General features: G+C 42.3%; 1 protein-coding gene across 3 annotated transcripts in view; it reads left to right on the top strand.

Moving 5' to 3' along the window:
• Positions 1 to 24,658, top strand: part of LOC311113662 (putative phospholipid-transporting ATPase IIB) — a gene marked incomplete at its 5' end in the record, with an annotated part of 62,163 nt that extends 37,505 nt beyond the window's left edge. For all 3 annotated transcript variants that reach the window (XM_084156939.1, XM_084156940.1, XM_084156938.1), the window contains 14 exons: positions 4,493 to 4,654; positions 4,972 to 5,064; positions 5,898 to 5,981; positions 16,710 to 16,880; positions 17,118 to 17,216; positions 17,340 to 17,429; positions 17,689 to 17,833; positions 18,404 to 18,468; positions 18,627 to 18,782; positions 18,865 to 18,929; positions 19,083 to 19,191; positions 19,368 to 19,425; positions 20,533 to 20,736; positions 22,835 to 24,658. In XM_084156939.1, the coding sequence (XP_084013065.1) occupies positions 4,493 to 4,654; positions 4,972 to 5,064; positions 5,898 to 5,981; positions 16,710 to 16,880; positions 17,118 to 17,216; positions 17,340 to 17,429; positions 17,689 to 17,833; positions 18,404 to 18,468; positions 18,627 to 18,782; positions 18,865 to 18,929; positions 19,083 to 19,191; positions 19,368 to 19,425; positions 20,533 to 20,736; positions 22,835 to 22,971 (1,638 nt within the window). In that variant the 3' untranslated portion in view covers positions 22,972 to 24,658. The remainder of the gene's footprint in view (positions 1 to 4,492; positions 4,655 to 4,971; positions 5,065 to 5,897; positions 5,982 to 16,709; positions 16,881 to 17,117; positions 17,217 to 17,339; positions 17,430 to 17,688; positions 17,834 to 18,403; positions 18,469 to 18,626; positions 18,783 to 18,864; positions 18,930 to 19,082; positions 19,192 to 19,367; positions 19,426 to 20,532; positions 20,737 to 22,834) is intronic.
• Positions 24,659 to 25,196: the final 538 nt, after the last annotated feature.

Genomic DNA, 25,196 nt, shown 5'->3' with positions numbered 1-25,196 from the left:
AATCAATATTACGACAGTGGATGATGATTCAGGATTTTGGGTTATATCCAGTAAAGTGATGTACTGAACACTATTTTGAAATGCAAAGCATGTTCTTGGGGTTCAATGGTTTGTAATATAACCAGTTGTTAAACCACAGAAAATATTTATTTTGGCACATTGAGCATGGATGTGTAGGTTATTTACATTAATCTGCGGTTGAGTGTATGCCCTATTATTGGGGGGAAGGGACACGCACGCACGCCAGCACACACACCCACACAAAGATCCCCATTAATTATGATAACCTTGTTAGTTCAGGTCTGTTATATGCAGAAATCGCTCCACCATTTCCTGGTTGCAAAAATTATAAAAGTTAGCGTAATTTCAGTTTACAGTTGAAGTCGGAAGTTTACATACACCTTAGCCAAATGCATTTAAACTCAGTTTTTCACAATTCCTGACATTTAATCCTAGTAAAAATGCACTGTCTTAGGTCAGTTAAGATCACCACTTTATTTTAAGAATGTGAAATTTCAGAATAATTGTAGAGTGATTTTATTTCAGCTTTTATTTCTTTCATCACATTCCCAGTGGGTCAGAAGTTTACATACACTCAATTAGTATTTGGTAGCATTGCCTTTAAATTGTTTAACTTGGGTCAAATGTTTCGGGTAGCCCTTCCACAAGCTTCACACAATAAGTTGGGTGAATTTTGGCCCATTCCTCCTGACAGAGCTGGTGTAACTGAGTCAGGTTTGTAGGCCTCCTTGCTCGCACACGCTTTTTCAGTTCTGCCCACAGATTTCCTATAGGATTGAGGTCAGGGCTTTGTGATGGCAACTCTAATACCTTGACTTTGTTGTCCTTAAGCCATTTTGCCACAACTTTGGAAGTATGCTTGGGGTCATTGTCCATTTGGAAGACCCATTTGCGACCAAGCTTTAACTTCCTGACTGATGTCTTGAGATGTTGCTTCAATATATCCACATAATTTTCCTTCCTCATGATGCCATCTATTTTGTGAAGTGCACCAGTCCCTCCTGCAGCAAAGCACCCCCACAGCATGATGTTGCCACCCCGTGCTTCACAGTTGGGATGGTGTTCTTCGGCTTGCAAGCCATCCCCTTTTTCCTCCAAACATAACGATGGTCATTATGACCAAACAGTTCTATTTTCGTTTCATCAGACCAGAGGACATTTCTCCAAAAAGTACGATCTTTGTCCCCATGTGCAGTTGCAAACCGTAGTCTTGCTTTGCTGCTGTTCTGGGATTGATTTGCACTTTTCGCACGAAAGTACGTTCATCTCTAGGAGACAGAACACGTCTCCTTCCTGAGCGGTATGACGGCTGCGTGGTTCCATGGTGTTTATACTTGCGTACTATTGTTTGTACAGATGAACGTGGTACCTTCAGGCGTTTGGAAATTGCTCCCAAGGATGAACCAGACTTGTGGAGGTCTTCAATTTTTTTTCTGAGGTCTTGGCTGATTTCTTTTGATTTTTCCATGATGTCAAGTAAAGAGGCAATGAGTTTGAATTTAGGTCTTGAAATACATCCACAGGTACACCTCCAATTGACTCAAATGATGTCAATAAGCCTATCAGAAGCTTCTAAAGCCCTGACATCATTTTCTGGAATTTTCCAAGCTGTTTAAAGGCACAGTCAACTTAGTGTATGTAAACTTCTGACCCACTGGAATTGTGATACAGTGAATTATAAGTGAAATAATCTGTCTGTAAGCATTTGTTGGAAAAATTACTTGTGTCATGCACAAAGTAGATGTCCTAACCGACTTGCCAAAACTATAGTTTGTTAACAAGAAATTTCTGGAGTGGTTGAAAAACGAGCTTCAATGACTCCAACATAAGTGTATGTAAACTTCCGACTTCAACTGTATGTGATAAAACAAGCAATGCATAGTGTAGAGAGTCATTTTACCATCTAAACTGCTGTGAAATATTCTTTCAATAACCTAAAATATTGTATTTTCAGCTGTTTGAAGCTGGTGTACAAAACCGAAAGTTAAAAAAGCACAAGAATGGGAAGCATAGAAATAGTGCACATAGAACAGATCTACCACTTCTTAGACTTGCTTTCAGTGAGAATGACAGATCGATAACGGGTCACCCAAAACATTACATATTGCAGCTTTAAGTAGAGGCCAGTTTTAGTGCATGCCTTTCTGTTTCAATTATTGACCCTGTTACCTTTTATGCTTTTTGAGCACAAGTGATACTTAGGGTCATTTTATATACATTATTGGACAAACAAATTATACAAATGTGCATATTTCTTTGCTTATCTAGCATCGTAATGATCCTGCATAACAAATTTGACAAATTGCATTAGCCTACTTCCTGATATGAGATTCAGTCTATGTAGATTATTGTCATAGGTAGGTATATTATGTTAGGTACAGTGAGGGAAAAAAGTATTTGATCCCCTGCTGATTTTGTACGTTTGCCCACTGACAAAGATATTATCAGTCTATAATTTTAATGGTAGGTTTATTTGAACAGTGAGAGACAGAATAACAACAAATAATCCAGAAAAACGCATGTCAAAAATGTTATAAATTGATTTGCGTTTTAATGAGGGAAATAAGTATTTGACCCCCTTTCAATCAGAAAGATTTCTGGCTCCCAGGTGTCTTTTATACAGGTAACGAGCTGAGATTAGGAGCACACTCTTAAAGGGAGTGCTCCTAATCTCAGCTTGTTACCTGTATAAAAGACACCTGTCCACAGAAGCAATCAATCAATCAGATTCCAAACTCTCCACCATGGCCAAGACCAAAGAGCTCTCCAAGGATGTCAGGGACAAGATTGTAGAACTACACAAGACTGGAATGGGCTACAAGACCATCGCCAAGCAGCTTTGTGAGAAGGTGACAACAGTTGGTGCTATTATTCGCAAATGGAAGAAACACAAAATAACTGTCAATCTCCCTCGGCTTGGGGCTCCATGCAAGATTTCACCTCGTGGAGTTGCAATGATCATGAGAACGGTGAGGAATCAGCCCAGAACTACATGGGAGGATCTTGTCAATGATCTCAAGGCAGCTGGGACCATAGTCACCAAGAAAACAATTGGTAACACACTACGCCGTGAAGGACTGAAATCCTGCAGCGCCCGCAAGGTCCCCCTGCTCAAGAAAGCACATATACAGGGCCGTCTGAAGTTTGCCAAAGAACATCTGAATGATTCAGAGGAGAACTGGGTGAAAGTGTTGTGGTCAGATGAGACCAAAATCGAGCTCTTTGGCATCAACTCAACTCGCCTGTTTGGAGGAGGAGGAATGCTGCCTATGACCCCAAGAACACCATCCCCACCGTCAAACATGGAAGTGGAAACATTATGCTTTGGGGGTGTTTTTCTGCTAAGGGGACAGGACAACTTCACCGCATCAAAGGGATGATGTACCGTCAAATCTTGGGTGAGAACCTCCCCTCAGCCAGGGCATTGAAAATAGGTCATGGATGGGTATTCCAGCATGACAATGACCCAAAACACACGGCCAAAGCAACAAAGGAGTGGCTCAAGAAGAAGCACATTAAGGTCCTGGAGTGGCCTAGCCAGTCTCCAGACCTTAATCCCATAGAAAATCTGTGGAGGGAGCTGAAGGTTCGAGTTGCCAAACGTCAATCTCGAAACCTTAATGACTTGGAGAAGATCTGCAAAGAGGAGTGGAACAAAATCCCTCCTGAGATGTGTGCAAACCTGGTGGCCAACTACAAGAAACGTCTGATCTCTTTGATTGCCAACAAGGGTTTTGCCACCAAGTACTAAGTCATGGTTTGCAGAGGGGTCAATACTTATTTCCCTCATTAAAATGCAAATCAATTTATAACATTTTTGACATGCGTTTTTCTGGATTTTTTTGTTGTTATTCTGTCTCTCACTGTTCAAATAAACCTACCATTAAAATTATAGACTGATCATGTCTTTGTCAGTGGGCAAACGTACAAAATCAGCAGGGGATTAAATACTTTTTTCCCCTCACTGTATTACAGGTATTTTATGTTGGTGTTGTCCCTTCACCATATGTCGTAATCTAAAACATAGCCTATGACTTCAGTATTATTCACCATCCTGCTCCTTCTATTGTGTAATAATTGGCCACTGAGTTATAGTTAATAGTCCTTCTGTTACTATGAGGCCAACAACAACCTTCTGTGTCTCATTGTATTCCCTCTCAGCTGTGAATGATACTTAACAATGAACCAGTTACTGTCATGTGTTTGATTTGATTCAGGGCGATCAGGAAGTTGACCCCTGACCATGTCGGGACAACCGTTTAACGTCTCATACGAAAGACAGCACCCTACCCATGACAATGTTCCCGAACACTGCCCTGGGGCATTGGGATATTACACACCGACCCTAACCTTGACCTGTTTAACCCTCTATGTGGCCCCATAGCTAGCCCCTAATGAGAGGAGCAGAGGGCTTGGGTCTGTCTAGTAGTGCAGATAGTGTTCCTGACCTTACTGTGTTGCTCCTCTTCAGGTGGCGCTGGTGCGGTGGACGGAGAGCGTAGGCCTGACTCTGGTGAACAGGGACCTGACCTCCCTGCAGCTGAAGACCCCAGCAGGACAGATCCTAACCTACAACATCCTGCAGATCTTCCCCTTCACCTCCGAGAGCAAGAGGATGGGCATCATCGTCCGGGTATGGACTTAGTTTTGCTGACCATTACATGTGTGGTAACAATGTGTGTGTGTGCGTTAGTCAGACCTGGGTTTAAATACTATTTGAAATCATTTAAAATACTTAAGCTGTGCTTGATTGAGCTTTCCTGTTGCAATGGAACCAATAGAAAAGTCAGAAAGGTGCAAACCCCATCTAGGCAGGTTAACACAAACATTCAATGCATTTGAAAGATTTGAAAGTAGTATTTGAATTCAGGTCTGGTGTTAGTATGATATGGCACTGAAATGCTTTTTATATGATTATACATCTATAATTTTGTTCATATTTTGATCTAGGAGGAGACCACAGGTGACATCACATTTTATATGAAGGGCGCTGATGTTGCCATGGCGTGTATCTTGCAGTACAATGATTGGCTGGAGGAGGAGGTAAGGCGTCCATCCAGGCTGTGTTTATATGAATAAAATTAATCTAACACATGCAGGCTAATTACCTCAGTTGTTAACCAGGACATTCATTCATCACAAGATCAACAGGCCCACCCATGACTGGGTGTGCAATACTGTATGTTCATAATTGTATTGGCAATATTGAGCCATTTTCGACCAGGGGCTGTTTTTGATTTAATTAGTGACCTACATGAAGTGCATTCCTTTCCTAGGAGGCATTAGTGTCTGCATCCCAAATTGTGCCCTATTCCCTATTTAGTGTGCTATTTTTGACCAGGGCTGTGGTTTAATATAATTCACTGTATAGGGAATAGGGTGCCATTTGGGACGCAGACAGTATGTCATATTCCTAACAATGGTGTTAATGATGTTCCATTGACTGTAATATCCCGCAGACTGTCCAAGCAGTGGTGCTATATTGGTACCATGTCAATAAGCAATCAGCGCGTCAGTTTCAGCTCATTGGCATTTCATATAAAAAAGAAACCGCCATCTGTGGGTTTTATTGTGTCCTCTGAACTTTGCCCCGAGGCGGCTTTATTCCCCATTGATTTCTGTTGTTGTTGGTTGACTGTTCTGATGCAGCGGACTCTCAATTAGATGAAATGATCTATGCCTGTACTGTATACGATACAGCCTATGTTTAACCTACTGTATGCCATATGAAATTTGTTAAAACATATTGTTTGTTTAATGAAAAATATCTGACTGGAATATAGAGATTGAGTTGGTGTCCCTACAATTGTTCAGTAATTAATATTTTTTATCATATTACATCCCTCTCTCCTAACAATCCCCTCTTTTGCTAACAGTGTGGGAACATGGCCAGGGAAGGGCTTCGGACCCTGGTGGTGGCTAAGAAATCCCTGTCTGAGGAGCAGTATATAGACTTTGAGGTACAAAACATAATGTTCCTTCTAAACCCTCTTGAGTCGATTTCTGTGGCTCCACAGAAATGGAATTAGCGTAATAATAAAAAAATCCCCATGAACATCTGTCTGTTTAAGCTAAAGATATCTGCATGGGCTGTATCCCAATCCACCGCATCTGCAGTGAAAGGTGGCAGAGCTACAGCAGTGTTTGTCAGACCATGAGACATCTCGAAAATCGGTCTTCTCATGAAAACTATTATGACCCCTCTCTGGAAAGACGAGGCTCTCGCGTACATGTCAGTGGTTTTGCTCTATGACCCCCACAAGCGTCACGGGCCTCGTATGAAGTCGTACCGCCGATCTGCCAACTTCTGTCTGTAGCGTCCAAACAATTTGGGCTACACACTAAGATATATATTTTATCAGGTAAGTTGACTGAGAACACATTCTCATTTACATTTACGACCTGGGGAATAGTTACACGGATGAATGAGCCAATTGGAAGCTGGGGATGATTAGGTGGCTCTGATGGTATGAGAGACAGATTGGGAATTTAGCCAGGACACAGGAATAACACCCTTACAATAAGTGCCATGGAACCTTAACGTCTCATACGAAAGACAGCACCCTACCCAGGACAATGTTCCCGAACACTGCCCTGGGGCATTGGGATATTGCTTTAGACCAGAGGAAAGAGTGCCTTCTACTGGCCGTCCAACACTACTTCCAACAGCATCTGGTCTCCCATCCAGGGACCGACCCTGCTTAGCTTCATAGGCAAGCCAGCAGTGGGATGCAAGGTGGTATGACCCCTCTTTGTAAAGGTGAGTCTCTCACGAACACGTACACTATCGGTCAAAAGTTTTAGAACACTTACTCATTCAAGGGTTTTTTCTTTATTTGTAATATTTTCTACATTGTAGAATAATAGTGAAGACATCACAACTATGAAATAACACATATGGAATCATGTAGTAACCAAAAAAGTGTTAAACAAATCAAAATATATTTTATATTTGAGATTCTTCAAATAGCCACCCTTTGCCTTGATGACAGCTTTGCACACTCTTGGTATTCTCTCAACCAGCTTCATGAGGTAGTCACCTGGAATGCATTTCAATTAACAGGGGTGCCGGGGAAAAAGTAAGGAACTTGTCTGTCGGCCTTGCATTAAAGAACATAATTTGTTAAAGAAAACGGATAAATAAAAAAGTATTCCAGTTTCATTTAAGGACCAATTGATTGACAGCCGTCCCATATAGATTGCAAAATAGTTGGAAAGAGATTTGACGTACCGATTCCATGGCATAGTGTTTATGAACTGATACGCAAAACAACACCGGATTCAAAACTTTTCTATTTAAATTATTTAAATTCCTGGTCCAGGAATGGCTAAAGGATTGCAATATTTACCTGGAGCTAACCCTGCAGATAGCACTACTGGGTGATCTGAAAAGTCATAGTCATAATCAATAATATAATAATACTTTTAGCAAAAAAAAATATTTTCAATTTACAATCTGTAGAAACAATGAGAATAGAAAGGTTCAGAGCTTTTGTAAAACATCACAGTACAGTTAAAAGTGGCGTACTCCTGAGTGGCGCAGTGGTCTAAGGCACTGCATCGCAGTGCTAACTGTGCCACTAGAGATCCTGGTTCGAATCCAGGCTCTGTCGCCGCCGGCCGCGACCGGGAGACTCATGGGCGGCGCACAATTGGCCCAGCGTCGTCCAGGGTAGGGGAGGGAATGGCCGGCAGGGATGTAGCTCAGTTGATAGAACATGGCGGTTGTGGGTTCGATTCCGACGGGGGGCCAGTATAAAAAAAAAAGATATGTATTCACTAACTGTAAGTCGCTCTGGATAAGAGCGTCTGCTAAATGACTAAAATGTAAATGTAAAATGTTAAAAAATATATAGCAAATAGAAATCCAATATGGATGGTGTTAAGAGATAGATGGGTGGTGTTGAATGGAGTTGAAGGATGGGTCTAATAACTAACAACAACTAATAACAACAAGATAACTAATAATGTAAGCATACTGTGTCCATAATAAGTATATAGGTTATAGGTTGAGAGCTTTTGTGAAAGAGCACAGTTAGAAAGAAATGGCATATAGAAGCAAACTGGAAGGACATCATGAACATGATCTGATAGGTTGAGGGTAGAGGAAGTTCAGGAGTAAAAACAAACAAAATATAATTATTTTAAAATTGACTGTGTCCATAAAATGTATTTATGTATAAGCTGGAAGTAGAGGCCTAAGCATTGTTGTTCACTAGTTTACTCCAATTAGGGAAGAAGTGGTGGGGTTGGAAAGTAATAAAGGGAAATATATTTTTTAAAAGGATGTGTGTGTGTGTGTGTGTGTGTGTGTGTGTGTGTGTGTATATATATATATATATGTACAGTGAGGGAAAAAAGTATTTGATCCCCTGCTGATTTTGTAAGTTTACCCACTGACAAAGACATGATCAGTCTATAATTTTAATGGTAGGTTTATTTGAACAGTGAGAGACAGAATAACAACAAAGAAATCCAGAAAAACGCATGTCAAAAATATTATTAATTGATTAGCATTTTAATGAGGGAAATAAGTATTTGACCCCCTCTCAATCAGAAAGATTTCTGGCTCCCAGGTGTCTTTTATACTGGTAACGAGCTAAGATTAGGAGCACACTCTTAAAGGGAGTGCTCCTAATCTCAGTTTGTTACCTGTATAAAAGACACCTGTCCACAGAAGCAATCAATCAATCAGATTCCAAACTCTCCACCATGGCCAAGACCAAAGAGCTCTCCAAGGATGTCAAGGACAAGACTGTAGACCTACACAAGGATGGAATGGGCTACAAGACCATCGCCAAGCATCTTGGTGAGAAGGTGACAACAGTTGGTGCGATTTTTCGCAAATGGAAGAAACACAAAATAACTGTCAATCTCCCTCAGCTTGGGGCTCCATGCAAGATCTCACCTCGTGGAGTTGCAATGATCATGAGAACGGTGATGAATCAGCCCAGTACTACACGGGAGGATCTTTTCAATGATCTCAAGGCAGCTGGGACCATAGTCACCAAGAAAACAATTGGTAACACACTACGCCGTGAAGGACTGAAATCCTGCAGCGCCCGCAAGGTCCCCCTGCTCAAGAAAGCACATATACAGGGCCGTCTGAAGTTTGCCAATGAACATCTGAATGATTCAGAGGAGAACTGGGTGAAAGTGTTGTGGTCAGATGAGACCAAAATTGAGCTCTTTGGCATCAACTCAACTCGCCGTGTTTGGAGGAGGAGGAATGCTGCCTATGACCCCAAGAACACCATCCTCATCGTCAAACATGGAGGTGGAACCATTATGCTTTGGGGTATTTTTCTGCTAAGGGTACAGGACAACTTCACTGCATCAAAGGGACGATGGACGGGGCCATGTACCGTCAAATCTTGGGTGAGAACCTCCTTCCCTCAGCCAGGCCATTGAACATGGGTCGTGGATGGGTATTCCAGCATGACAATGACCCAAAACACACGGCCAAGGCAACAAAGGAGTGGCTCAAGAATAAGCACATTAAGGTCCTAGAGTGGCCTAGCCAGTCTCCAGACCTTAATCCTATAGAAAATATGTGGAGGGAGCTGAAGGTTCGAGTTGCCAAACGTCAGCCTCAAAACCTTAATGACTTGGAGAAGATCTGCAAAGAGGAGTGGAACAAAATCCCTCCTGAGATGTGTGCAAACCTGGTGGCCAACTACAAGAAACGTCTGACCTCTGTGATTGCCAACAAGGGTTTTGCCACCAAGTACTAAGTCATGTTTTGCATAGGGGTCAAATACTTATTTCCCTCATTAAAATCCAAATAAATTCATAAGATTTTTTACATGCGTTTTTCTGGATTTTTGTTTTGTTATTCTGTCTCTCACTGTTCAAATAAACCTACCATTAAAATGATAGACTGATCATGTCTTTGTCAGTGGGCAAACGTACAAAATCAGCAGGGGATCAAATACTTTTTTCCCTCACTGTATGTATGTATCTCACAAAAGTGAGTACACCCCTCACATTTTTGTAAATATTTCAGTATATCTTTTCATGTGACATCACTGAAGAAATGACACTTTGCTACAATGTAAAGTAGTGAGTGTACAGCTTGTATAATAGTGTAAATTTGCTGTCCCTTCAAAATAACACAACACACAGCCATTAATGTCTAAACCGCTGGCAACAAAAGTGAGTACATCCCTAAGTGAAAATGTCAAAATTGGGCCCAAAGTGTCAATATTTTGTGTGGCCACCATCATTTTCCAGCACTGCCTTAACCCTCTTGGGCATGGAGTTCACCAAAGCTTCACAGGTTGCCACTGGAGTCCTCTTCCACTCCTGCATGTTGACATCACGGAGCTGGTGGATGGTAGAGACCTTGCACTCCTCCACCTTCCATTTGAGGATGCCCCACAGATGCTCAATAGGGTTTAGGTCTGGAGACATGCTTGGCCAGTTCATCACCTTTACCCTCAGCTTCTTTAGCAAGGCAGTGGTCGTCTTGGAGGTGTGTTTGGGGTCGTTATCATGTTAGAATACTGCCCTGCGGCCCAGTCTCCGAAGGGAGGGGATCATGCTCTGCATCAGTATGTCACAGTACATGTTGGCATTCATGGTTCCCTCAATGAACTGTAGCTCCCCAGTGCCGGCAGCACTCATGCAGCCCCAGACCATGACACTCCCACCACCATGCTTGACTGTAGGCAAGACACACTTGTCTTTGTACTCCTCACCTGGTTGCCGCCACACACGCTTGACACCATCTGAACCAAATAAGTTTATCTTCGTCTCATCAGACCACAGGACATGGTTCCAGTAATCCATGTCCTTAGTCTGCTTGTCTTCAGCAAACTGTTTGCGGTCTTTCTTGTGCATCATCTTTAGAAGAGGCTTCCTTCTGGGACGACAGCCATGCAGACCAATTTGGTGCAGTGTATGGTCTGAGCACTGACAGGCTGACCCCCCCACCCCTTCAACCGCTGCAGCAATGCTGGCAGCACTCATACGTCTATTTCCCAAAGACAACCTCTGGATATGACGCTGAGCACGTGCACTCAACTTCTTTGGTCAACCATGGCGAGGCCTGTTCTGAGTGGAACCTGTCCTGTTAAACTGCTGTATGGTCTTGGCCACCGTGCTGCAGCTCAGTTTCAGGGTCTTGGCAATCTTCTTATAGTCCAGGCCATCTTCATAATAATATAATAATATGCCATTTAGCAGATGCTTTTATCCAAAGCGACTTACAGTCATGTGCGCATACATTTTTACGTATGGGTGGTCCCGGGGATCGAACCCACTACCCTGGCGTTACAAGCGCCATGCTCTACCAATTGAGCTACAGAGGATTGTTATGTAGAGCAAGAATTCTTTTTTTCAGATCCTCAGAGAGTTCTTTGCCATGAGGTGCCATGTTGAACTTCCAGTGACCAGTATGAGGGAGTGTGAGAGCGATGACACCACATTTAACACACCTGTTCCCCATTCACACCTGAGACCTTGTCACACCAACGAGTCGCATGACACCGGGGAGGGAAAATGGCTAATTGGGCCCAATTTGGACATTTTCACTTAGGGGTGTACTCACTTTTGTTGCCAGCGGTTTAGACATTAATGGCTGTGTGTTGAGTTATTTTGAGGGGACAGCAAATGTACACTGTTATACAAGCTGTACACTCACTACTTTACACTACATTTACATTTACATTATTTAGCAGACACTCTTATCCAGAGCGACTTACAAATTGGTGCATTCAACTTATGATAGCCAGTGGGACAACTTTTTTTTTTTTTTTTTTTTGAGGGGGTGGGGGTAGAAGGATTACTTTATACTATTCCAGGTATTCCTTAAATAGGTAGGGTTTCAAGTGTCTCCGGAAGGTGGTCAGTGACTCCGCTGTACTGACGTCGTGGGGGAGCTTGTTCCACCATTGGGGTACCAGAGCAGCAAATAGCTTTGACTGGTCTGAGCGGGAACTGTGCTTTCGTAGAGGTAGGGGAGCTAGCAGGCCAGAGGTGGATGAACGTAGTGCCCTCGTTTGGGTGTAGGGTCTGATCAGAGCCTGAAGGTAAGGAGGTGCCGTTCCCCTCACAGCTCCGTAGGCAAGCACCATGGTCTTGTAGTAGATGTGAGTCTCAACTGGAAGCCAGTGGAGTGTGCGGAGGAGCGGGGTGACATGAGAGAACTTGGGAAGGTTTGTAGCAAAGTGTCATTTCTTCAGTGTTGTCACATGAAAAGATATACTCAAATATTTACAAAAATGTGAGGGGTGTACTCACTTTTGTGAGATACTGTATGTATGGATGTCTATATATGTGTGTGTGTATATGTGTATATATATATATATATATATATATATATGTATATATGTATGTGGTATGAGGGCCCGACGTCCACAGGTGGGGGTTGTGCTTACAGCCCAACACCGTGCAAGACGTTTGGCATTTGCCAGAGAACACCAAGATTGGGAAAATTCGCCACTGGCGCCCTGTGCTCTTCACAGATGAAAGCAGGTTCACACTGAGCACATGTGACCGAGTCTGGAGACGCCGTGGAGAACGTTCTGCTGCCTGCAACATCCTCCAGCATGACCGGTTTGGCGGTTGGTCAGTCATGGTGTGGGGTGGCATTTCTTTGGGGGGCCGCACAGCCCTCCATGTGCTCGCCAGAGGTAGCCTGACTGCCATTAGGTACCGAGATGAGATCCTCAGACCCCTTGTGAAGCCATATGCTGGTGCGGTTGGCCCTGGGTTCCTCCTAATGCTAGACCTCATGTGGCTGGAGTGTGTCAGCAGTTCCTGCAAGAGGAAGGCATTGATGCTATGGACTGGCCCGCCCGTTCCCCAGACCTGAATCCAATTGAGCACATCTGGGACATCATGTCTCGCTCCATCCACCAACGCCACGTTGCACCACATACTGTCCAGGAGTTGGCGGATGCTTTAGTCCAGGCCTGGGAGGAGATCCCTCAGGAGATCACCTCATTAGGAGCATGCCCAGGTGTTGTAGGGAAGTCATACAGGCCACACACACTACTGAGCCTCATTTTGACTTGTTTTAAGGACATTACATCAAAGTTGGATCAGCCTGTAGTGTGGTTTTCCACTTTAATTTTGAGGGTGACTCCAAATCCAGACCTCCATGGGTTGATAAATTAGATTTCCATAGAAAATGTTTGTGTGATTTTGTTGTCAGCACATTCAACTATGTAAAGAAAAAAGTATTTAATAAGATAATTTCATTCATTCAGATCTAGGATGTTATTTTAGTGTTCCCTTTATTTTATTGAGCAGTGTATATATATATATATATATATGTGTATATATATATATATATATATATGTGTATATATATATATATATGTGTATATATATATATGTGTATATATATGTGTATATGTGTATGTGTATATATATATATATATATATATATATGTATGTATATGTATGTGAGAGAAAAAAAACTTATGGGAGATTGGAAGTAATGCAGCCAATTACAGTGGGGAAAAAAAGTATTTAGTCAGCAACCAATTGTGCAAGTTCTCCCACTTAAAAAGATGAGAGAGGCCTATAATTTTCATCATAGGTACACGTCAACTATGACAGACAAATATTTTTTTTCTCCAGAAAATCATATTGTAGGATTTTTAATGAATTTATTTGCAAATGATGGTGGAAAATAAGTATTTGGTCAATAACAAAAGTTTCTCAATACTTTGTTATATACCCTTTGTTGGCAATGACACAGGTCAAACGTTTTCTGTAAGTCTTCACAAGGTTTTCACACACTGTTGCTGGTATTTTGGCCCATTCCTCCATGCAGATCTCCTCTAGAGCAGTGATGTTTTGGGGCTGTCGCTGGGCAACACAGACTTTTAACTCCCTCCAAAGATTTTCTATGGGGTTGAGATCTGGAGACTGGCTATGCCACTCCAGGACCTTGAAATGCTTCTTACGAAGCCACTCCTTCGTTGCCCGGGCGGTGTGTTTGGGATCATTGTCATGCTGAAAGACCCAGCCACGTTTCATCTTCAATGCCCTTGCTGATGGAAGGAGGTTTTCACTCAAAATCTCACGATACATGGCCCCATTCATTCTTTCCTTTACACGGATCAGTCGTCCTGGTCCCTTTGCAGAAAAACAGCCCCAAAGCATGATGTTTCCACCCCCATGCTTCACAGTAGGTATGGTGTTCTTTGGATGCAACTCAGCATTCTTTGTCCTCCAAACACGACGAGTTGAGTTTTTACCAAAAAGTTATATTTTGGTTTCATCTGACCATATGACATTCTCCCAATCCTCTTCTGGATCATCCAAATGCACTCTAGCAAACTTCAGACGGGCCTGGACATGTACTGGCTTAAGCAGGGGGACATGTCTGGCACTGCAGGATTTGAGTCCCTGGCGGCGTAGTGTGTTACTGATGGTAGGCTTTGTTACTTTGGTCCCAGCTCTTTGCAGGTCATTCACTAGGTCCCCCTGTGTGGTTCTGGGATTTTTGCTCACCGTTCTTGTGATCATTTTGACCCCACGGGGAGAGATCTTGCGTGGAGCCCCAGATCGAGGGAGATTATCAGTGGTCTTGTATGTCTTCCATTTCCTAATAATTGCTCCCACAGTTGATTTCTTCAAACCAAGCTGCTTACCTATTGCAGATTCAGTCTTCCCAGCCTGGTGCAGGTCTACAATTTTGTTTCTGGTGTCCTTTGACAGCTCTTTGGTCTTGGCCATAGTGGAGTTTGGAGTGTGACTGTTTGAGGTTGTGGACAGGTGTCTTTTATACTGATAACAAGTTTAAACAAGTGCCATTAATACAGGTAACAAGTGGAGGACAGAGGAGCCTCTTAAAGAAGAAGTTACAGGTCTGTGAGAGCCAGAAATCTTGCTTGTTTGTAGGTGACCAAATACTTATTTTCCACCATAATTTGCAAATAAATTCATTAAAAATCCTACAATGTGATTTTCTGGATTTTTTTCTTCTCAATTTGTCTGTCATAGTTGACGTGTACCTATGATGAAAATTACAGGCCTCTCTCATCTTTTTAAGTGGGAGAACTTGCACAATTGGTGGCTGACTAAATACTTTTTTCCCCCACTGTACATTGATGGAAGTTACAATCTATCTGCAATATTAAAGCTGATATACCCCATAAAAAATAAAAAAAAACTGGTGTGCCTCCTTAAAAGTTAATTTGTGAAATGTATTTCCTTCTTAATGCATTTGAGCCAATCAGTTGTGTTGTGACAAGGTAGGGGGGGTATACAGAACATAGCCCTATTTGGTAAAAGACCAAGTCCATATTATGGCAAGAACAGCTCAAATAAGCAAAGGGAAACGACAGTCCATCGTTACTTTAAGACATGAAAGTCAAGTAACAGACACATCTCAACATCAACTGTTCAGAGGAGACTGTGTGAATCAGGCCTTCATTGTCGAATTGCTGCAAAGAGACCACTACTAAAGGACACCAATAAGAAGAAGAGACTTGCTTGGGCCAAGAAACACGAGCAATGGACATTAGACCGGTGGAAATGTGTCCTTTGGTCTGGAGTCCAAGTTGGAGATTTTTGGTTCCAACCGCCTTGTCTTTGTGAGACGCGGTGTGGGTGAACGGATGATGTCTGCATGTGTATTTCCCACCGTAAAGCATGGCGGAGGAGGTGTTATGGTATGGGGGTGCTTTGCTGGTGACACTGTCTGTGATTTAGTGGGACTATCATTTGTTTTTCAACAGGACAATGACCCAACACACCTCCAGGCTGTGTAAGGGCTATTTGACCAAGAAGGAGAGTGATGGAGTGCTGCATCAGATGACCTGGCCTCCACAATCCCCCGACCTCAACCAAATTGAGATGGTTTGGGATGAGTCGGACCGCAGAGTGAAGGAAAAGCAGCCAACAAGTGCTCCGCATATGTGGGAACTTCTTCAAGACTGTTGGAAAAGCATTCCAGGTGAAGCTGGTTGAGAGAATGCCAATAGTGTGCAAAGCTGTCATCAAGGCAAAGGGTGGCTATTTGAAGAATCTCAAATATAAAATACATTTTGATTTGTTTAACACTTTTTTTGGTTACTACATGATTCCAAATGTGTTATTTCATAGTTTTGATGTCTTCACTATTATTCTACTATGTAGAAAATAGTAAAAATAAAGAAAAACCCTTGAATGAGTAGGTGTTCTAAATCTTTTGACCGGTAGTGTACATGTCTGTTGTTTTGCTCTAGGAAGCACCTCAAACGCCTCACAAGACTCGCCTGAAGGTAGCCCAGTAACAGTTTTAAAACAATGAATGGAAGTATATATATATGGAAGTAGTTTAGTGCCTAAAAGAAAGGGTTAAATATGTGTCAAAAAAAATTACAACGTTTCCTGATCTTTCTTATCTCTCAGATATAGGACAAACACTTCAAAACAAACTTCCTTGAGATTTTTATTTAATTATCCCCCCCCCCCCCCCCCCCCCCAGGCTTACACTAGAGGATTACTGTCCTGCTGATCTCAAAATAATCAACAAACCGAATGCGCTGCCTACTTGCCCTCATACCACTTACTTCCCTTCCTCTCTTGCCGTGCTCTACACTCTCTGTTGCCATGGCTATTTATTTATCTCAGATTTTCTCCGTTTTACTATCTATTTGTACCTCCCTATCTCTATAATTATCACTTCCTTTTTCATCTCTCCTCCGTCATTGACGGACTACCTTTCCCTCTCTGTGTCGCTGTAGAACCGGTACAACCAGGCCAAGCTGAGTATGAATGACCGGGCTCTGAAGGTGTCAGCGGTGGTAGAGAGTCTGGAGAGGGAGATGGAGCTTCTGTGTTTGACTGGGGTTGAGGACCAACTACAGGCCGACGTCAGGCCAACCCTGGAGCTCCTCAGAAACGCTGGGATCAAGGTGAGACCACACTATCCTTTTGTGTTTTACTACAATTGTGAACGTACTGTTACATGTTGGCTGCATTTATATTGCGCTGTCCTTTCCATGTACAGTATAATGTTAGCTGTGAAAAAGTTTCACTCCATAGAATCTGACTGGTCCTTGTATAATACGAAACACTGTAAGATGGTCCTTTTAATGCCACTGCGGATACTCTGTCACTGATTCTATGTCATGGTTTTGTTTTCTGTTCAGATATGGATGCTGACTGGGGATAAGCTGGAGACAGCTACTTGTATCGCTAAAAGCTCCCATTTGGTGTCCAGAAGTCAAGATATTCACGTGTTCAGATCGGTACGCTTCTCCTTCTTTTTTTAATGTTAAAATAATAACCTGTCACTTTATGAGTGTTAAAGGGATGAGGAAATGGTCTTGTATCTGTCCTTCCACAAATTGTATTGCCTGGCTCTCGAGCAGGTCTCCAACAGAGGAGAGGCCCACCTGGAGCTCAATGCCTTCAGAAGGAAACACGACTGTGCTCTGGTCATCTCTGGAAACTCTTTGGAGGTACTACAACACAACACACTTCTCACAAGCCTCTCAAGATTGTACTGTATATGCATTATTATTGGGTCAAAACTTAAACCTTTTGAAGCCAAAACAGCAAACAGAGGAACAAAGCACATCAGTTATGATTTGATAAGCAAATAAAACTCAATTGTAACACCGTTGATCTGAAGAGATGGTGCAGTAAGTATTATGTGAATGTGCTTGTGGGTCCGGATGTGTTTGCATTTTCCGAATCCATACGTCGATCTTCCCACAGGTGTGTCTGCGGTACTACGAGCATGAGTTTGTGGAGCTGGCGTGTCAGTGTCCGGCGGTAGTCTGCTGTCGCTGCTCCCCCACTCAGAAAGCCCAGATCGTCCACCTGCTCAAGCAGCACACAGCCAACAGAACCTGTGCCATAGGTGAGCCCCTGTGCCATAGGTGGAAAGGGGCTCACCTATGGCACAGGTTCTGTAACAACTAACTAAACTAATTTTGACTTGTTTTAAGGACATTACATCAAAGTTGGATCAGCCTGTAGTGTGGTTTTCCACTTTAATTTTGAGGGTGACTCCAAATCCAGACCTCCATGGGTTGATAAATTTGATTTCCATTGATAATTTTTGTGTGATTTTGTTGTCAGCACATTCAACTATGTAAAGAAAAAAGTATTTAATAAGATTATTTCATTCATTCAGATTTAGGATGTGTTGTTTAAGTGTTCCCTTTAATTTTTTTGAGCAGTGTATTATTATTATTATTATTATTATTATCATCATTATTATCTCACTATTGACTACTTTATTTTGAAAATGAAGAAACTAGACCCAGTATGAGAAGGTACACCTATATTGTCCACAATCAAAGAGCATAAGCATCTCTGTTAACATTGTTTTGTCATCATCCTGGGGCATAAGCCTTATTTCTCTATGGCTCTTTAACATGTTATTATTGAGCCTGTGGCTGACGTGTGGCTCTCTCTTCTCTCCCAGGTGATGGAGGTAATGATGTCAGTATGATCCAGGCAGCAGACTGTGGTATTGGTATTGAAGGAAAGGTTAACAATCCATATCACTCCTCCTCTTCCACTTATTATTACATTAAATCGTTTTTTTTTTTTTATACGAAAATATGCTTATGAGCGCCATATTTAGTCTGATGTGGGGTGTGTCCTTCCCTAGAATAGCATGACGCTCTTATGCTCTTCCCATGCAGGAGGGGAAGCAGGCATCCCTGGCGGCAGATTTCTCCATCACTCAGTTTAAGCACATTGGTCGGCTGCTCGTGGTGCATGGCAGGAACAGCTACAAGCGCTCAGCAGCCTTGGGCCAGTTTGTCATGCACAGAGGCATGATCATATCAACTATGCAGGTAGACCTGAACATGTTTACGTTAGTAGTACTGAATATGGAAGGACTTGAATGAAATGTAATATCTCCCTCCCTCTTTGCAGGCAGTGTTTTCCTCCATTTTCTACTTTGCATCAGTCCCTTTGTACCAGGGTTTCCTCATGGTTGGGTATGTGGCTGTCCATATTTCTACTGCAATTGTTTTCATTTGTGCATACAGTATGTGCATGCGTCTAAACATGAGAAGGTGAGATCCTTTCTATTCATGCTGTGGTACCGTGTTCTCTATTAACTCAGTCCTGTGTTCTCCCCTTCTGTGCAGGTATTCTACCATCTACACGATGTTCCCTGTGTTTTCCCTGGTGCTGGACCAGGACGTGAAGCCAGAGATGGCCCTGCTGTACCCTGAGCTTTACAAAGACCTCACCAAGGTACAATGACAACCTATTCTGTGTAATACTGGCTGGAAGGGGGAATGGATGGTCAATTTACACTGACTCTGTTTTCATTAAGGGTTTAACGGGTTAAAGTGAATTCAAAAGTTTTGTTTTGTGGTTCGACAGGAATTATATTATGATGTCTGCAATTCTGTATTTTTCTCTTCTAGGGTCGTTCCTTGTCTTTCAAAACTTTCTTCATTTGGGTGTTAATCAGTATTTACCAAGGTAAGAGGATTGACAGGATACTCCTCCGTAGCTTTCTGAGTTTGATTTCCTTAACACAGTTCTAATGATGAAGACTAACACACAGGTGAGGGTGCTGGGAAACATTATGGATATTAGGAATTTAAAAGGTGTTGGCCAGGTGCACAAACTCTTATATCCAAAGGATCCATCTGCAGAGTATGGCAGCTTTTCTGAAAGCAACTTGAATGATGCGCAGCGTAGTGGCTTAACCACCTTTTATTACTCACTGTTCATCCAGGCACCACACTTCTATTTCATAATTTTGACTGTGTGCAATACTTCAGTCCACTGCCCCCTGACTCTCAGACAGTCCTGTTTCTCAGTATCTTAGGTTTCCAAGCGTCATCCTCAGCTACACGCAGGCTTTTGTCCGTCCAGTAAATCGATATTTCTGTCATCGCTAAGCCATGCAGCATGTTGAAAAATATATGTTCCTACTGGAGCATAACTTCCTGACAGCTCGTTTTTTTTAATGAAAGGCCTAATAACAAAGTCCAATTTATTACCTCCCAGGAATGCACTGCATGTAGACTGTATGGAAAAGGCAATTATGTGATCAGTTATAGGCAATTAAGCTCAATTTGATGCGCGTTATGATTAAATGAAAGGCTATCAAAATACAGTAGGCACCACCATAGCATAGATGAATTAGTGTCAAGCTACAGTACTCCGAGGGGTTTACCTGGATGGTTTCGGGATACACTAGGACACATTGTGTCTGTTCGCCTTCATAAATAATGTAATTGAGCCAAACCCTGTGTCTCCAGACTTACTGTAATCCTAACGGGTGGACCCTGTCTGGTGTCTCAATGAACATACTTTGAATAACAGACTTTCAGTGAGCATTGTGGATCAAAGTCACTTTTAAGAAATAAACCAAAACAAAGGCCTAATGTACTTGTCATATTTGGTCCCTTGAAATAATAAACCAATTAATTGTATTTTTAGGTCTTATCATTATTAACTAGAAACTAATTGATTCTAGTCGATTACTAGAAGAAATTCAAGTTGTTCCATTCTCTAGTTTCTTTCTCAAGCTGATTAAACAGTTACTCAACCACTAACACTTCTTTGTGGCATCCCCAGGTGGCATCCTGATGTACGGCGCACTGCTGTTGTTTGAGTCGGAGTTTGTGCACGTGGTGGCCATCTCCTTCACTGCGCTGATCCTCACCGAGCTGTTCATGGTGGCGCTCAACATCCGTACCTGGCACTGGCTCATGGTACTGGCAGAGTTCCTCAGTCTGGGCTGCTACATAGCCTCGCTCGCCTTCCTCAACGAGTACTTTGGTAAGCAAATGTTCTTTACCTGAGGAGAAAAACAACTAAATTCAACTTTATTTATCCCCCCTTAATTTTTGTATTTGCTGTTTGATATTGTGCTGATAAGTGTTGAGGGGTAATAATGATTTTGTTTTGTTGCATTTTGTTATGTCGAAGGCAGTTTTGCCAAACACTTTACTCTTGTAGTGGAACAGTTTCACCCTTTGCACTACACTGCACTGCAGCTTTTGTGTTTTAGTTTGATGCACTTATGTTTGAGTTAACCCAATTAAACCTTGGAGGTCTGTGCTTTGCTCGTGTCTGCCATGTTCTTTCTCTCTCTCTCCCCCTCGCTCTCTTCTGTATCTCTCTCTCCCTGTTTTTTTCTCTCTCTCATGCTGGCACTCACCTCGTCTCTCTCTCTCTGCCACTCGTCCTCTATTTTTCCACTGTATGTGGCCTTGGGACAGGCATAGGCAGGGGGTCCTTTTGGAGCTTTTCTGGGTAGGTGTGCAGCACTGTGGAAACACCTCTATTCTCTTCCACCTCCTTTTCAATCTTTCCTCTCATTCCTGTTTTTGACCGTGCTGTGACTGCTCAGCTCTGTTCATGTTCCTTCAGTGACCATACTCTGACTTTTGCAGCCCTATTTGATGTGACGTACACTACATGACCAAAAGTATGTGGACACCTGCTCGTCTAACATCTCATTCCAAAAATCATGGGCATTAAAATAGAGTTGGCCACTCTTCTGGGAAGGCTTTCCACTAGATGTTGGAACATTGCTGCGGGGACTTCCTTCCATTCAGCCACAAGAGCATTAGTGAGGTCGGGCACTGATATTGGGTGATTAGGCCTGGCTCGCAGTCGGCGTTCCAATTCATCCCAAAGGTGTTCAATGGGGTTGAGGTCAGGGCTCTGTGCAGGCCAGTCAAGTTCTTCCACACCGATCTCGACAAACCATTTCTGTATGGACCTCGCTTTGTGCACGGGGGCATTGTCATGCTGAAACAGGAAAGGGCCTTCCCCAAACTGTTGCCACAAAGTTGGAAGCACAGAATCGTCTAGAATGTCATTGTATGCTGTAGTGTTAAGATGTCCCTTCACTGGAACTAACGGGCCTAGCCAGAACCATGAAAAACAGCCCCAGACCATTATTCCTCCTTCACCAAACTTTACAGTTGGCAATATGCATTTGTGTAGGTAGCGTACTCCTGGCATCCGCCAAACCCAGATCCGTCCGTCGGAATGCCAGATGGTAAAGTGTGATTCATCACTCCAGAGAACGCGTTTCCACTGCTCCAGAGTCCAATGGCGTCGAGCTTTACACCACTCCAGCCAACTCTTGGCATTGCACATGGTGATCTTAGGCTTGTGTGCGGCTGGTCGGCCATGGAAACCCATTTCATGAACCTCCCGACTAACAGTTATTGTGCTGACGTTGCTTCCAGAGGCAGTTTGGAACTCGGTAGTGAGTTTTGCAACCGAGGACAGACAATTTTTACACGCTTCAGCACTCGGCGGTCCCGTTCTGTGAGTTGTGTGACCTACCACTTTGCGGCTGAGCCGGTGTAGCTCCTAGACGTTTCCACTTCACAAAAACAGCACTTACAGTTGACCGGAGCAACTCTAGCAGGGCAGAAATTTGACTAATTTACTTTTTGGAAAGGTGGCATCATATGTCGGTGCCACATTGAAAGTCGCTGAGCTCTTTAGTAAGGCCATTCTACTGCCAATGTTTGTCTATAGAAATTACATGGCTGTGTGCTCAATTTTATATACCTGTCAGCAACGGGCTGAAATAGCTGAATCCACTAATTTGAAGGGCTGTCCACATACTTTTGTGTGTATATATAGTGTATGAGCATGTTTGCCTGCTACTTTTTATATTGTTTTACCATTCCACTCAGTGATGTCTCATTCCAGGCATGTGTGCAAAAGCTCTTTTAAACAGAAAAGCTGGATCCATGATTATCAACTGAAATATTTTGAATAGTCAAACCTAAGGGTACCTTAAGACCTAAGTGGAAACAAATGAATGTATATCAACATGTTAGTGCCTGGCACATATTGTATGTGCTGAAATCTGGACAGATTTCTAACCTGTGTGTTTTTTTTCTCCCAGACCTGGCCTTCATCACAACGCCAGCCTTCCTGTGGAAGGTATCAGTGATCACCGTCGTCAGCTGCCTTCCTCTCTATATCATCAAATACCTGAAGCGCAAGTTCTCACCACCAAGCTACTCCAAGCTGTCCTCTTGAGTCATCTCCTACTTCACACTTCCTCTAAGAATTTTTCTTACTCTCTACGATCCAACCTTTCTTTTCAGTGCTTTTTTTTTACTGATCCACAGTAAAGGGAACCTAAAGCGGTCAAGGAACCACTAGAAGCAGAAACATGAAGAGAGAATGTTATGAATTTGTCACTGGAATGTGGTAATACTTGAATATACTTGAAAAGACTGATCACAAAACCAAAAAGGGACAGAGGGAACAGGTAAAAACGGAACAAATTGCCCTTTGATGCACTGGACAGGAAGGTTCGGGTCAATTTGCCTTCTGTTTTAATGCACTTCCAACCAATCGGCTTCAAGTGTAATTTTTTATAACTCGATGACTATGCTTTCCACATTTCACTTTTTGTATGTGGAGTTATTTTTATTACATTGAACGTTACTGAGTAGAGATACTAGTATAATGGTTAAATTTGGATGTACTACTTTTGTGTCGTGATTACCAAGCACTGTAAATAGCAACTTAACGTGCAGCATTTTACTACTGTACCCTGACACTTAACTGTTCTTACCTAGGGAAAATGTACATTAACCAAAAGTAGCTACATTTCGCAACTTAAAGAGTGAAAAATGCAAATGATTTGTTCTGGGAACAACAGCCAACTGGCTTAGGATTTTCTCTCTTTGTACATTAAGTCCTTTACATTCCCAGAAGCTGCATATCATACAAAATACCTTCATGAATTCCTCATAGTATGAAACCAGCACTCCATAGTTACCTTGATTCAGGCAATTGTATTCTGTGTATCCTGGCCTTGAACACAGTGTATTTCGCCATAGGGCTTTTGTGCCTCCTTGTGTGATTGTTGCGATTGGATATCGTCTCTTATAGCTCCGGATGTCAATCAGAGGATTAGCTAGACTAGCGAGTGTGTTTTGTCTTTTATTTGGAAGATCTCCTGGGCCAGCAGTTTGACCACAGGGGATCTACCTTGTTGTAACCAGTCACTTCTGACAATGTTTCACAATGACAATACTGTTCTCTCTCAATCTCAAACAACCACAGAATATTAAGGCCGTAGTTTTGTAGGCATCCTCTGGCAATTACTAATATGACAGTTTCTTTATTAAGCTCTGATCATGTCTTCTGGGCTAGAGATGAAACTGACTGGATGCGAAGACGAAACCTGACCACGGTTTGTAGGAATACGTTTTATCATTCTTGCCATGTGAGTGTGTGCATTTAGTTAGATATTTCTTCCTAGTCCAAACACAATTTAATAAATGTATCATCATGCTCACACATCTCTTTTCCTGATTGTTTTTGTCTGTACAGTAAGTTGTATGTTTCTATGTGGAAGAGGTTGCAATATTTTTGTATCCCATTTAAGTTGAACTCAGGTAAATCATTCCTGTAGTTCCTGAATAATATGAATAGAAATGTGGCAATGCTGTATGAGGCAGACAGTGCTGTTATGTTTATTCATGAATGACGTATGGACATGGCTGTGTCACTTTAATAGAAGTTGTTAACTTGATCCCAATCGTCTAACAATGTGTTTTCTGTTGATACTTGTGCTCTGTTTGTATGGTGTTATACAGGTTGAATCTGTTGAGGACTTGCTTTCTATGTCATAGACTGCAGTTTCTAAAAGTATGACTTATTTATGCTATTACTATTGATTAATGAGCAATAAACTGACATTTTAACAATTCATAGTTTCATATGGTGTGATTGCTTAAAAAGGATTCCCGCTCAATTAACTAAGTGGATTTGTTATATCTCGTTCATCTCTTCTGGTTAAACTTTTTCTGACTTGAGTGGTAAATGTTATATCATTGAGTTTAGAAAACCTAGCTACTGTGGTTATAAATGTAATACTGGTAACCCTCAGTATTGTATTCATGCAGATGGAGAATAATTTTTGACCACAAGATGGTGGCAAAGAGCTGACACTGAATATTTTATTTATCCAGGTAATTATTACAGAGGAGAGGAATGAGCCAATTGGAAGCTGTGGATGGTTAGGTGGGATGTTATGGAAACTTCACCAGGACAGCTGGGTTAACACCCCTACTCTTACGATGAGTGCCATGGGATCTTTAGTGACCACAGAGAGTCAGGACACCCGTTTAACGTCCCTGCTGAAAGACTGCACCCTACACAGGGTAATGGCCCCAATCACTGCCCTGGGGCATTGGGATGTATATATTATTTTAGACCAGGGGAAAGAGTGCCTCCTACTGGCCCTC

The sequence above is a fragment of the Coregonus lavaretus genome (assembly GCF_964263955.1).
Source record: "Coregonus lavaretus genome assembly, chromosome: 40".
NCBI classification, from domain to species: Eukaryota; Metazoa; Chordata; class Actinopteri; order Salmoniformes; family Salmonidae; genus Coregonus; species Coregonus lavaretus.
Note: the sequence above shows the minus strand (reverse complement) of the source record. Positions and strands in the feature narration are given on the sequence as shown.